Source organism: Neodiprion pinetum, chromosome 3 (assembly GCF_021155775.2).
Source record: "Neodiprion pinetum isolate iyNeoPine1 chromosome 3, iyNeoPine1.2, whole genome shotgun sequence".
NCBI lineage: Eukaryota > Metazoa > Arthropoda > Insecta > Hymenoptera > Diprionidae > Neodiprion > Neodiprion pinetum.
The window spans coordinates 26,969,536-26,983,905 of record NC_060234.1 but is presented as its reverse complement, the minus strand read 5'-3'; the positions used below and the strand labels follow the sequence as shown (position 1 = coordinate 26,983,905).

General features: G+C 39.7%; 1 protein-coding gene across 6 annotated transcripts in view; it reads left to right on the top strand.

Moving 5' to 3' along the window:
• Window positions 1-14,370, top strand: part of LOC124214657 (uncharacterized) — a 134,340-nt gene that overhangs the window by 22,766 nt on the left and 97,204 nt on the right. For 4 of the 6 annotated variants that reach the window (XM_046617166.2, XM_046617165.2, XM_069134420.1 and 1 more), the window contains exon 1: window positions 6,376-8,345. The exons of the other annotated variants lie outside the window; for them this stretch is intronic. In XM_046617166.2, coding sequence (XP_046473122.1) covers window positions 8,273-8,345 — 73 coding nt within the window. In that variant the 5' untranslated portion in view covers window positions 6,376-8,272. Of the gene's footprint in view, window positions 1-6,375; window positions 8,346-14,370 lie in introns of those variants that run through there. 6 annotated transcript variants of the gene reach the window in all.

Sequence of the window (14,370 nt, the reverse complement as noted above, 5' to 3'; positions counted from 1 at the left end):
TGGTGTTTACAGAGACACGGGTGTGCAGGTAACGCAACGTGGAGGCAAGGTCGCGAATTTTAAGTTTAGTTCCAGCGATAACTGTACATACCTATATTGTATATACCGCTGACATTGTGCGGCGACAGGTATTTTTTTCTTCAAAATACCCGCTCGCCGACTCCCTGCCAAAGGAACTGTTTCAATCGGTAAATAGCCACCTGCGTATGTAATACGTCGTGCTGTAGCGGAGAGCGTGTCAATTGCAGCATAATTGCGATTTCGATCGGTCTGCTTCTGAGCAGATTCGTTCATTTCGCACTTGGGAAAACAAGCTGTAAGAACGCCTCTTTCCTTCTTACGTCATTTCCCCGTTTCTGAAAGACATCCCATTTACCCCTGACAATAAGGTGCTTTCGAACATGATGCAGCGAGTTATCAGCGCACCTCCAAAATAACATTATTTCATCGTTTAAGCTGCGGGCAGCAATGGAGTATTGCAATTACATTCGTGACTAATGGACAATTTTGTCTGTATGGTGCGTATGTGCGTGAAAACGCGCTTCGCGAATCCTAATATTTATTTCACGTCACGATTGACTTGACCGAATGTGTTTGTAAAACTCTACTATTAGGTATGGATTGTACTTGCTCGTGCTGTACAACGATACGTTCGTCCCAGAATGTGTGTGTTACAAAAGCGTCACGGAGAAGCATTTCGTATTTCAAGTAACGTCTCCACATTGCATTCGTTCGTCATGACGTACATACAGTCGGTTGTATATTTGCATACGGTGTTGTACGAAGAATTATTTTAGAAAGTCAGAATTAACGTTAATTGGACGTGCAGATCGTCTGCGAAACAGTGATTCGATTCACGTCACAATTCGTTTAACTATTCTGCATTTTGGTAACAAAGAATGATGCGTTCGTAGACTGATAATGCTGGTGATACGTCTCACCAGCAGCTTGATGCTTCGTTCCTTTCATATTTTTCAATCGTTTATTGCGAGGGTACTCAAAATTTAGATCAGCAATTAATCAAACCTACCCCAAGAATATTGACTTGTTTCGCTCACTCCACTCGACTGGTATACAATAATCTTTTCGACCGTAAATTTTTACCGTTCTGTGATCTGCGTAATGATCAGTTTGTCATTATTCCACGGGCCGAACCCGCCCCGTTACTTTACCGTGTATGTCAATTGACAAGTGAAAATATTCCGCGCTAAATGAAAATCGAGTGTAAAGAGTCTAGTACATGTTTTGTATAACAGGCCTCGTTGTCCGTGAACCTCAGACAAATCGTTTGTAGAATTACAGCCAAGGTTTCGCCAGAGTCGAGAGATAAGGTTGCTGGTCATAAAACAAAACTAATCTTTTTACCGCTTGTAGAAATATATAGAACGGTAAACTTAACGCAACTTTTATACCGCGAGACACAAATTGCATGCAACGTTTTGCAACTTGTTTTCAACCGTCTGCCAGCAACCGGACCAAAGCAATTTTACTTAGCAATGATCAAATCAAGTCGTTGAAAAAAAAAAGAAAAAGAAAAAGTCACCGCACGTGGAAAAATTTTCAAGTATTTAGGCATCAGTTTTGCCAATTTTGTCTGATTTTTGTCAAGTCGCGGGTGTAGCGCAAAATATCAAGAGAATGCTTCATCGGAATGTTCTTTATATCCGAGCACTTCGTACCCTGGTGAACTGAAAAGCATTTCCGTGATTAGCGACGTGTTGCACAGACTAATGAAGCTACGTATGCCTCGATCTTTATTTCGCCCCCGATTAGATTATTCGGAATGTTGCAGGAAGCGGATTGCAGCGTCGCACTGAATGCAGATGCGTATCGAGTCTTTGACTAGCCCCGCCTGACATGAATTGCGCAATGCTGATGGCATGTAACGCCAACTGCAACACTACGTAATTCGCAATTGCTCTCGCGGTGGGTTTGGATAATTTACAATCCCGGGATCTACCTTGAGATTTCTTGAAAAGAAAAAACAAAAAAAAATAAAGAAACGTTTTCCAGCCTCGACGTAAAATGTATAAACGTTACAGATATTGATATAGGCGAGATGCGATTGTACGTGTGTGTGTAGATTTCTTCATGCCTAACATAAGAGTGAATTCGGTTGCAACATGTAAACCCATCTACAGCCAATACAAAGCTAGGAAAAATAAGTTGATCAACACACTTATTTTTTAAATCGTTGGGAAATAATTGGCGGTGAACTGTATAAAGTTGATATTTTTGGGTCGTGTAATCTTGCTGCCACAATCGAATTCTACCGCAGAACTGATCATTTCAAAGTTGAGTTGTGAAACTTCCTCCAACCGTTTCTGAAATTTCATTACAACCTGCAGTATCCGGATGTGGAGATTTGATGAAATTGGGTCGTCTAATTCGACGATAAGAGATTACTGCCGGGGGTTATTTTTAGATGTACCGAAGCAAACTGTGCGTGTGTGTGTCGTCTGGACGAGTGGTCGACGAAACTTTTCGTGGTGGAGAAATGGCACACCCATTTATCGACGCGAAAACTATATTTTGCCTGCGGCAAAGCAAAGGTCAGGGGTTACAGGTGCGGAGAGGTCAAATCAGGCGAGAAGGTCTTTCCAGATGTTTAATATACGTATGTTACCTACCTGTGCAGCGTGTCTAACGCTTCTGAAGGGCAAACGAAGATTCTCCTGTAGATAAGAGCACTGCGTGTCGTGCGAGTTGATTAGCAAATTATTATTCCATATTCAAGTATTTGCCATGACTTTAAATACCTGGAGTACGGAAAAAGCCTAGATAATAGGGATATTTGAGTGACTTATGCTGAAATTGAGCAACGCAAATACCAAACAAGTTGTTAACCTATCATTGCCACAACAACAATAAAAACAAAAAAATATATATATATATATAAATATCTGGCAAACGGACTAATTCCGTAGGATTTTTTTCCGGAGTGAAAAGTTTTTTTTGCACTCATCCCTTCATCTCGCAAAACATTACGCTTACTTTACTCACAGATTATACAACCGTCTACATTCTACATTGGCTGGGCAATAAAGTCGGACTCTGTATATCATCAAAAAGATTTCTGATGCGAAAATTGCTGCGCTCGTTCCGACTCAAGCAAAACGGTTGTGTAGCTTTCGGGGATGTTTTATGGTCAACGGAAATCTTCAATTGTCGATTCTCTTGGGAAACGATTATAGAAATCAACACTGGCATAGAATATTAGGCAATAATTAACTTACGAGGTACAGGAATTTCATCAACAAGATTGTGAAATATCTTTTAATTTAATTAATAAACACGGGGAATCCCATCGATTATATTAGTAACTATATTGTGACACTTTGTCGCGTACGTTGAGCTGCATAAATTCAATTCTTCCCAACAAATCCCATGGATTTGGGTTTTCCACAAGTTTATGCCTACAGGTAATAGGACTTCAAAATATATAAGTTATCATAGTTGAACCTCTATGCTTAGAGAGTGTCGGTGTAGCTGTTCTGTATGTACAAAAACTACTGTTTGGCGATAATAATTTACTGGCATAAGTTTCTCGAAATAGACATGAGGAAGTATCGCTCAAAGCTGAAGAAAAAAAAAACTGGGCTCTAATCGTAAGCTTGAGGTGAAAGAAGAAAAAACTTGATACGAAATAATTAGGTTGGATTATCGGACACGATCTGATTTGAATTATTCATGGTAGAGCTGGTCCCTTTAGAATTTAGAGGAAATATAACTTGACAGGCTTAAAATGATTTCTAGGTGACGTTATTTGTTGTCTCATCAAGGCTAATCTTCCACTGACTTGAACTGTCGAGTATCCTAGTTAGGTTTTATAGGCGTTTGTAAGTTTTCTTTGTTCACAAAAGAAGAAACAATAAATACAATTCAAAAAAGTACTCCCTTCAGTGTTGAAGGTAAAAAAAATAAATAAATAAATAAATGCAGGTGGTATGAATGTGTTTTGCAGAAAATTAGAATTACCAGGACACGTGCAAAGTATAACCATGGGCTTTGAGGCGGAAAAATGTAAGTTGGTCACGTCAAAAGGACGGATCTTTACGTAACCGTTTGCATCGTGGCCGTGACCATGACTGTGAATTTGAATAGAACGGAGTTATTCTCGACTTGTTGACCGATTCTTCACCATTTCTTTCACTCCAGCTGATTCGGTATTGTTCATTCGTGCAGTTTATAAATTATCTAGCACTGACGTGATGATAATTTACGCGTTGCGGTTTCAATTCCCTGCGAACGACAAGTAATGACGATTCCGGAATCAATACTCTTTGGAAATTTACCTGCTACGGGCGTCGAGTGTTTTGTCTATCATATTCGGACGATTATAGCACCAGTCTGTTATTCTCTGGATGTTATGACTTCGATGAAACGTATCAAGGACTGTGAAGAAACTTTTATTTTTGATGGCCATTTATGCACCCGGAATTAATGAGATTCTTAATTTGAATCGTATCTGATTTTCAAACTCACAATAGAATGAAAATTAATTATAAAATATTCTTATTATACCTATTTTGATCATAATTAAAAATTTTTGGAAATGTGGTAAGCACGTCGATAACATTTTCTAATTGATTTAGACACAGTTGACCACTAATGTCAATTTATTGAGCGTTCTAGTCGTCATTTATCCACGGTATTTATAAAATAAATGATTACATCATGTAACAGTGATTTCTGTAATAAAATTTTTATTAACGTTCACTCATAATGAGGTAATTTTAAAAAAAAATTCGTTTTGTTGATATCGACTTAAAACACGATATCGACATTATTTTTAAGACATTCTTTTTCTGGCAAACTTAAACCTGGGTAATCAGTAAATGAGCTGTACGCAATTCAATAATACGTTATGATATGCATTGTAATTGTATTACGTCAAAATGTTGAAAAGAAAAGATTTACAGATTCATCGTTACAATTGTTTTGGGAATGAAGATAACCGTCCGATTTTTATTGGAACCACATTTATTTAGAAAAAATGAATCGTTACAACCGTTATCAGCAAATTCAGCTGATTTCGACGATGCGCCGCTTTTTCTTTTGGCCGCAGTTTTATGTAGAAATTCACTGAAGAGTGAACTTTACGAATCTGCTAAAGCGTAGGTGTTATTTATTAAACTGCAGACGAAAATGTCAGCGTTCACTTGCATGAAACAACGGTATTGCAAAAGTGGAAAAGAAAAAATAGAATGATCTTGACACAAAGTAAGTAGTTAACATGGTTGACCTTCATTGGCGAGCCTAAAAACTTTTCGCTTAGATGCGTTTCGAGCTCATAAATCCTTAACAAATGAATATGTTTTTCTTCATGGAGTTATTTAAACGATACGAAAACTACTGGACCCATCGACTCCAAGGTTCAAGCGGTATAAGCTAAGAAAAGCCCCGTCGAATGAGATCAAAATACAAATGCGTTTACCCGTTCTCAGGATATCATCGGGCAAAGAATTTATCACAGATCGCACACAAACTGAAAATTATGGGGGGCGATTCTCCGGACCTCAAAATGTGAAGGTGTCTCGACCTCTCCATTTGGGGTAATTCATCTTTCCATTTCCTTTTTTTTTTATTCTCTTTTTCTTGGTTTCAAAAAATTTTATAACGGAAGACTTACAATATCCTAAATTGTGAGAGTATAAATATTACGCACTTCATCCTTTCACTGCATCAAAAAAGGATAAACTGTCATGTATTAGAGATTGCAAAAACGGTACCATGAAAAAAATCACCAGCTACAGTTCGTCGACGGAAATTGTACCTTTGGGGAAGAAAACAAAAACCACACAGGAACGCGAGATCGATCGACCGTGTACCTGTATGGTATAGGAGACGAAGTCGAAGGAAGCGCTAGAAGGTCACAACCAGATAGAGTGTTCCTTTCTTAACAGGCCCTTAGCCAGAACACATACCCAAGGTAGGCGTAACATGCGCAAGCTGACAAGCTGTCGTCGTTCGTCGTCGACGAACGATCGGGAGAATAAATACCGCGACACATCTTAACGTATCACAATATATACATAAAAATTAATAGAACGAGCACAGAAAGAATATAAATAAATTTTGGTAGTAAAAGTGTAGGTACAGGTGTCGGCAGAATTGTATTCATACCTACTCGATGTACCTAAATATATCCGATAACGAACGGAGAGACGTCTTCTAACTTTGAGGCGTCTATGCAAACACACACGTATACAGAGAATGCAGAGGAGCTAACCGCCTGTCGAACGATACCTGCGCAGCTTTTTACCTGCGTGTCGCCCCACCACGATCTCGGGCCGCCTTTCGTACCACGAGCACAACCTCGACCCACCTGTCGTTGGGCTCAGATCGGCGGCCGCCGCGTCGTGGATTGCTACGACGGTTTCCCCGAGGTTCCCGGGTGTCGGTTCGTACCCGTTTCGTACGTCGAGCTCGGGCCGAACGGAGCCCAACTCGATCGCGGTCCGATTTCGCCCCGATCGCTCTTCGGGCCTGCCTGCTTCCTTGATTCCTGCGTCGCGTCGCTGCTCATCGAGTAGGAAAACCGACGGTGGAAGGGGCAGCGCCGGAGATGACCCTCCGCATTCCCAGGAGGAGTGCAATCCGTCGAACGAACTGCGAGTGAGAGGAACGCGCGCGCGCGCGTTTCGGTGCGATTACGATTAAGTTTATCAACAACTCCCCCTACCAACGATACAACCCACGGTCGAAAAGGTCGAGAGAGCTCGATTGAGTTCGATCGAGAGAACCGAACGCAATCGGTAAACGGAGAAAAATCAACGATCGAAACATAAATTCGATAGGCGTGAATCGAAAGATCCTAGTATACATGAGTAAATAAACGAGAAGCCAATTTTCAAATAACAAAGAGACGAATGAACATCGGAAGTGAGTCGAGCGTCGAAAAGAATTATGAAAAATTGCGCTACCTAACATTATACCTGCGACTATTCGGACACCCGTCTTTCCGTACAAACCACGAGACACGAACAAGTAGTCTCTGATAATCGAAGAGAGCTGTCTCGGAAACGCTGATACTGTGATAGAATCGTAACCGCCAAACAGCGAGCAGCGCGCAGCGCGAAAGATTCGCAGTAGTAAAGGTCGGCTGTGATCAGACAGCGGCAAGTAGTCAAGGTAGACGTACGGAGAGAAGTGCGCGGTGCCTCGGTGTCGGTGATCCGCGGGAAACCTCCTGCCTGTACTCGACGGGGGTTCGCCCCCCACCCCCACCCCCACCCCCACCTCTTACCTCGACGAGCGTCGCTGCCCACCACCACCCCGGCAATTCGAGTGCTACGCTAAGCGATACAAGTGCCAACGGCGGAAGAACGACGATTACTCGCGAGGCGTGAGACGCCGGGCCATAACATATTGTACCTTCGCCACTCTACCGAAGCATAAATATGATATTTGACAACATGAACGCAGTATTCGTCGAGCACCCCTCGTGACTACTTGAACCGGCTGAACGTCGCGATCAGGCTGCAGCTTTCAGCCTCCGAGGGAGGCGTGAGAAGAGGCTCGAACGGACCGCCGCAGCGTGACTTTGAGTTACTCGTGATAAGGTGCAATTTTCTTTTTTTTTCCTTTCTTTCCTTTTCGTTTGGTTTTCGTCGAAATCCATTTTTTTGATTCTGACGACGGTGTTCAACTCTTGTGTTAAATCAGTCTTGCGAATGTTACTGGGTGACTTTAGTCGACAGGCACTTGTAACGTATCCTCTGACGTAAGGCGACGGTGACCGTTTGAAGTTTGTATATACGTATATATGTACACATGTATATATTGTATAGGTGTACATATTTGAGGTGTAAAGAAAGTAAATTGGTGCTACAGGATAATAATTTCCGAAAAGTCTAGTGAATTGTTTGTGTTTTTGACGTGTATGTATCTGCGGACAAGGTGAGAGATGAGAGTCGGTGATGTTGTGTGATTAGGTGGAGAAATATATAAATCAAGAACGCGTCTCGAACAGACGTCGGCTGATGCTTCTTGCTTTGTGTGCGTAAGTGATTAGCTGTGATAAAGTGTAAATTATATAACACGGGTAAATTATACTAGGTTGAACGTGCAATAAATAAAATCGTTTCTCGGTGGGATTTCTTTCGAGACGTAACTGTGTGGTGAAGTGGTTCGCCGTCTCGCGGTGCGGTGTGGCTTTTACGGTTTAATACCCGCGGCAATTCCACCGTTTTAACGATATAGTGCAATTGTACGACAAACGGGAATCGGGAAACGGGAAACGGATTGTGACTGTTCTAGTGAGGGTAGAATGAATGTTCACATTATCATCGACGCCACTGAAATATCGGGCATGGATACCAAGGATCATTACGTCGTCAAGGGTAAGTCCGATTTCCATAACGACACTATGACCACCGTCAATTACCGTGGTGGATCTTTCTTGGCAGCTACTATTATTTCACGTTATTTTTCTCGTAATCGTTTATCGGCCCACGGTGCATTTAGTCTCGGCTTAAAATTGCATTACTATACAGTGCACTGGCGTCTTTAAAATAAAAGAAAGAAATGCAGTAATTTAAACATTTCTCTCCTCGCCCACGACACACCTTATAACTGTAACTCCCACACTAGCGTATAGCGATCGACACACGCGTCAATCTGCAATCGTCCAGAATACGTGATCATCCTACTGCCCATGTTCACGTTGAAGCATCATTTGTTCAATCGATGGGGCTGCAGCGAACAAAAATCTTGTATCGCGTAATAGGGAAGATTCTGCACAGATTTTATTATGTATACAATTATTTTTAACCAGCCACCTTTTTCTTTTTAACCATTTTCAAATTTTACTTATCAAAATTCAGACATCTTTGTTGTTAGACAAATGCTTTTACTTTTTTTACGTTGAGGAAAATGACTTTGTTTGTATAAAATCTAACGATAGGATTTTCGCTTGCTGTAGAAGTAATTACAGAATTTAGATATATGACAATATTTTCTGCACCAAGATAACTTTATAACCAGATTTATTTTCAAATGTTCACAAAATTAATGTCCCGCACATCTCAAGAAAGCTCCCTTCCGAAAAACTAATTTTTGGTTCTAAAAAAATGTTCAAATTCAACTATAAATCCATCCGGTTCGGCCTCGACCAATCGGACCTTTTACTTCGACTTGAATTAACCTGAGGCAATAATCAGAGGCCAAGTTTTTAATGATCTAAATATTCGTAATTATAATAATTGTAGTACTACGAAAGACTGCAGGTTCAAGTAACTTGACTCCACTTTGTGTTACGAAACTTGAACTGCATTCAAAGATACAGTCTATACAAAATAAGGATCATTACTCTCGATCCAAAAAATTTTGAACAAGATACCTATGTTACTCGGTAGGAGGTTAAACTCTTCTTGAAAGCGAAACCGAGATCGAAACGATCTAAGATCCGCGTCTCGAGCCGGGGTTGAGGGCCTGATAATTGACCGGCAGAAACCGCTCCCAAAATTATACGAACCCGAACGCGGACCCTTCAGTAGGTACCTCGTAATCTAGCCTGAGGCATTCCCCGGCCTTCAGGCCAAAACGCCGTTTCGCCGGTCGCCAACCGCGATCGCAATTAACTAATGCATTTTGGCATTCTTTCCTAATTAAACCACTTTCGTCGCTGAGTGCAGAATACAAGCTCTCTCTCTCTCTCCAAATTCCTCGGGAATTTCTTATTCCACCCAAGTTATCGATCGGTATATTTTCGCTTGAAATTTGTTCAATAACTTAGCGTTATTGCGTATTTTTACCTTACCACATATCGCCATGTTCACATGTGTGCGCAAAGTACATATAATATATCGACGTGTTTTCATCAAAATTTGCGTATATTTCGCGAAGAAGAATTTAAACCAACTTAATGAAACACTTGCAGATGTCCGTTATATTTTTAGTTTAACCATTTGCACAGGTGATGCGGAAAAAAAACCACTGATTCGATTATCATCGGCTCATTCGTATCATCAGAATATTCAAAGCTCAGTACCCTACGCCGGACAAAGTTTTGTCAATGAAAATTTAATTTTTCTCTGGTGCTCAGAAATTTTATTTGGAATATATAACCCTCGAAAAGCGGGAAGCCTTTGTGAAGTCTAAGTCGGGCAAGCGTAACATTGTATGTTGGGAAAATTTTTGAAATGGGCCACGCGTTCAATTTCACGCTCAGTTTAGACCTAGGGCTATTTTCAACAGAGAGTCGGTGTATTTTTAGCAGATCGTATTTTACAATTTTATAAACGTTCGAAAACGGTCAGCGCTGCATTAGCGTTCAGCGATGTCTCGAACCGAGCCGGTATTATAAGCGGCCTGCAGAACAGCTGTTTCGTCTCTTAGCATACAACTCGTGAGCTGCTTATTAAAGCAGGGTACAAATTGTTGAGCAAACTGTCAGGTTTAGCGGACATTTGACGCATCTTTATAAGTATTTAAACACACATATTAGGAAGGACAGAGGTCACTTTGTCCGTAATTTTGCTAAGGCGATAATCCGTTGTCTGGTGTTCTATATCGCACGTGTTCTCTAGAGTGGGGTAAAAAAATGCGAAAGATCAAAAAGTCAACGAGACGAAGTTAAAAACGTAGACAGACTGTAAATACGAAAATTTGTCTTGTAGAAAAACGAAAATTGGGAACACAAATATGTACAAATAAATTCAATCGGCATTTTTTTTTTTTTTTTGAGAATGTATAAGACTACGAAGGGCAAAAGGGAAGGGCGAAGGGATGAAGTTACGCTGATATTTCATTATTTTAAAATTCATACCTCGCAAATTTCGGGTCTCATTTCGACAATCTCGCATTACAGGTTACATGGTGCGGGATACCTGAAAACCTCACGATACCTTATCCGGCCGTCGTGTATCTGAGGGTGTTTATTATACGCGTTGCGCATTGTATTCGGAGATTAGAAACCTTTCGCTTTCTTCTAATTCGTTTATTCCACTGGTAGTATATATAAGCAGCGTGCAAAGATAATGGCGATAAAAACGTACATCCACCTGTACTGGGTATAATTCGATGTTGATTGAAGCACCATATATTAATGAAAAAATCGTCTTTGGTTTTCACCAACCATTATATGACCAATTGTTCAAAAAATACCGTCCGCTCAAATTTGCATCAATGAATTTTTAAAACAGAAGTTATAACAGCTGACTTCTGGATTTTTTCTGTATTCAAATCGCGTTCGTAAAGCTGCGCAAACGATCATTACAATATTCTACAATCTTATCGCGGCGTTGGGTGATGGAAACGGGATAAAAATTACTTGACATTAATAATCAACGTCACAGTTTTTATTAGTTTTGTTTTGCAATTATGTATTAATTTTATCTCACTGCATGCAGATCGCAAAATATTCCAGCCTGCTGCTAATAACGCTCGCAAATATTATCACGCTTACGTTAGTTCTTACGTTAGTTACGGTGTTCTTATTTTCAGACAAAGAAATTAAACTTTTCCACGTGTACAGTGCAAACAGACTTATCGTCAGTTTTTAAAGAATTTCTTCTCATTTAAAACCATCATGTTACCTTATAGAATTCTTTTCTTCGGTTGAGATTCCGTCGATTTCTTGCATAGTTGACACAAATTTTTTACTTCGTAAAAAACACCTAGGTATTTAAAAAATCATTTGGATTCCAGCTGTAATTGATGAAATATGTTCTTAGGGGAAAATCCATTAACGAAAACCAAAGTATTTTGTTGTAATTAATAAGATCCAGAACATCGTACTGAGATGAGATGGCGCTGTGCATTTGCCAATAAATATACCGTGTCTCGAGATTAAGCGTATTCTGGACAGTGCGCAAGAGCAGACCAGCCGTGAACTATACCTAAAATCTGATGCGTTATACGTTGCGCATTTAAGGTATAAGTTGCACAGCGAAGCATCTCGAATGTGCGTAGCTATACGTATCGCATACATGTATACTTGACTTATGCAGTCGGTTAAATATGGCCGTGACGACGCGGATCTCTTCGAATTGAAATCCAGACACGTCCTTTGCATCGCGTCGACTCTTCCGATGCATCGGCCTTTTCCGTGCGCGATGTAAGCCCGACACGAATGGATACGCACGAATATTACGCGGAGCCGAAAGCGCAGATTCAATTTCCGGCAATCATTATTATATATCAAATGCGTAATAGATCACAGACGATTGAATAATCGACAAAATTACCGTCTTCATGGTTCGGCGGGCGAAACCCGGAATCGGCAGACGTTGGCCGAGTGCGGTGAACTTGACCCAAATTTTTCACCACCGTTTCAGGTACAGCAATCAACCTGAAATTGTATTTTGACTCAAGCGTAACGCAATTTGCAGCCGTCGAATGAATTGCCTCCGGTGTTGCAGCTTTAATTGCTCGTTAACCCGAAACTCAAGTTTAATATCTGTAGTTTATAAATGCGTGTATAATTTTCTGCGCGGCGTTGCTTTTCTGCAGGCCTGTTGTATCAAATAACACCCAGTTATTTGTCGCCATTTGTCACTTCTTACACACGTGTAGATAATTTGTATTCCCTTTACTTTTCGTTTCGTTGTAATTAGCCTCACCTGTGATCATTAATGTTTTTTTTTTGTCAGCTCGGAACGATATTTGTTTAAGAATGTTGGAGTATAATTATGCTGTTACTTGTCTGTTGAAATACAATGTATCAGTAATATGTAATGGCACATGTAATACTTGAGATAATGACACAGGCTGCAACGGAATCGTCTTTCAAAAAAAATATTATAGATGTGATGGTTTTATTGAGCCAAATCTATATCTGCTTTTCATTGTTTGTTGTCACGTATATATTACGTGATGTAATTTTTTTTTTTTTTTCTTATTCTTTAAAATTCAGAATTTGTTGTATTTTTTTTTTGCGTTTAGATAATTTTCATCTATTTAAATAGTGTCTGTACATATAAAACCAGTTCGAACTGATAGAAAGAGAATTTAAAGGAGGAATTAAAATGAAAAAATTAGAAAGAGAAGAAACCGCCGTGAAACTCCGATCGATGATATGAAAAGAAAGACTACAAAATAACTAGAATTATACTGGTAGATATATTTTTTTTATAAATATTGTTGCTATCAGTAATGTTTTATTGTAATCTTATAGCAAAAATAGCGTTTTATAAAAAAAATATCACATGGAAAGTATACGTGGTAGATATTTTTCGTTACTATGTCTTGATTTAAGAGCATCATATCCATTATAACTACACATAATAATGAGAAGGACAAAAAAAAAGTTGTCTGCATATCAGTGTGATTGATGATCGACTAATTTTGAGAACAAAGTTTATGGATTGAACTTGAAAAAGGAAATGAAGAAGGAAGCATCACTTCTTCGATCGTGACTGATTCTTTGTAGCCACATATGGATCCGAATAAAAGGCAATTTCAATTCAAATTTGACTTATTACAGGCATCTTTAAATACAGCATCGATTACTCAAGCTATATTAGGTGCATAGCAGCATAATGACACCTTTTTGTTAATATTCCATTACCAAAGACGACTATAATTTTTGTTAGATCGCGAGGACGCTACAGCGGTTAGGATTTTCACTCATTCCTATTTTTTCATAATATAAATTCATCGTGGAAAATTTGTAAACAAGTTTTCATTTCAATTGACAATTTCGCAACTTTCATATCCAGCTATATTTTTCCACGATTACATGATAATCGTGGAAGCTGCAGGCTGTTTTTAATAAATATACATACGTAAAGTACGGATAAATTTAGCTCATATTAGAATTGTCCGTAATTATCTCTCAACTCTGGCACATATGAACGACTGCTCACTCGTTGTTTATTTTTATCTTACAATTAGCTAGCTATGGCCTTAAGCCGTAATGCTTGGATTGGCATTATACGCGATTGTTTTTTCTTTCTTTTCACCCAGTCGATGCCACGTTCTCTAGGCATTATGATACTTGTTATTATTACGTCGCGGACTCGCCAAACGCGGTAATATGGTTAATAATAATTAACGTATAGGCCGAACATACAGCGATAACCGAACTAAACAACATATCGCCGTGTAAAAAATAACGAACCGCCGACTTCTAGAAGCATCGAAATAACCGAACAGCAAACGGATGTCTACCATCACTCTTGCCTCTTCTCTGCCTCTCTGCCATCACACTCTTCCATCTCGTAATATCATACACAAAATCTTCGGACCCACTCCGAGGTCCCAAAAGGAACGCGCATTAAGACAACGCGCTTCCTTTGATATCATATGTAACACACGTTCCGTCAATTATCCCAATTGCTATCAGTTATTTTTGGCGCCACGCCGACGCGTGACACTCCAAATTGTCAGATATTGCCGAGAATTGCCTTGAACAAAATATCGTAA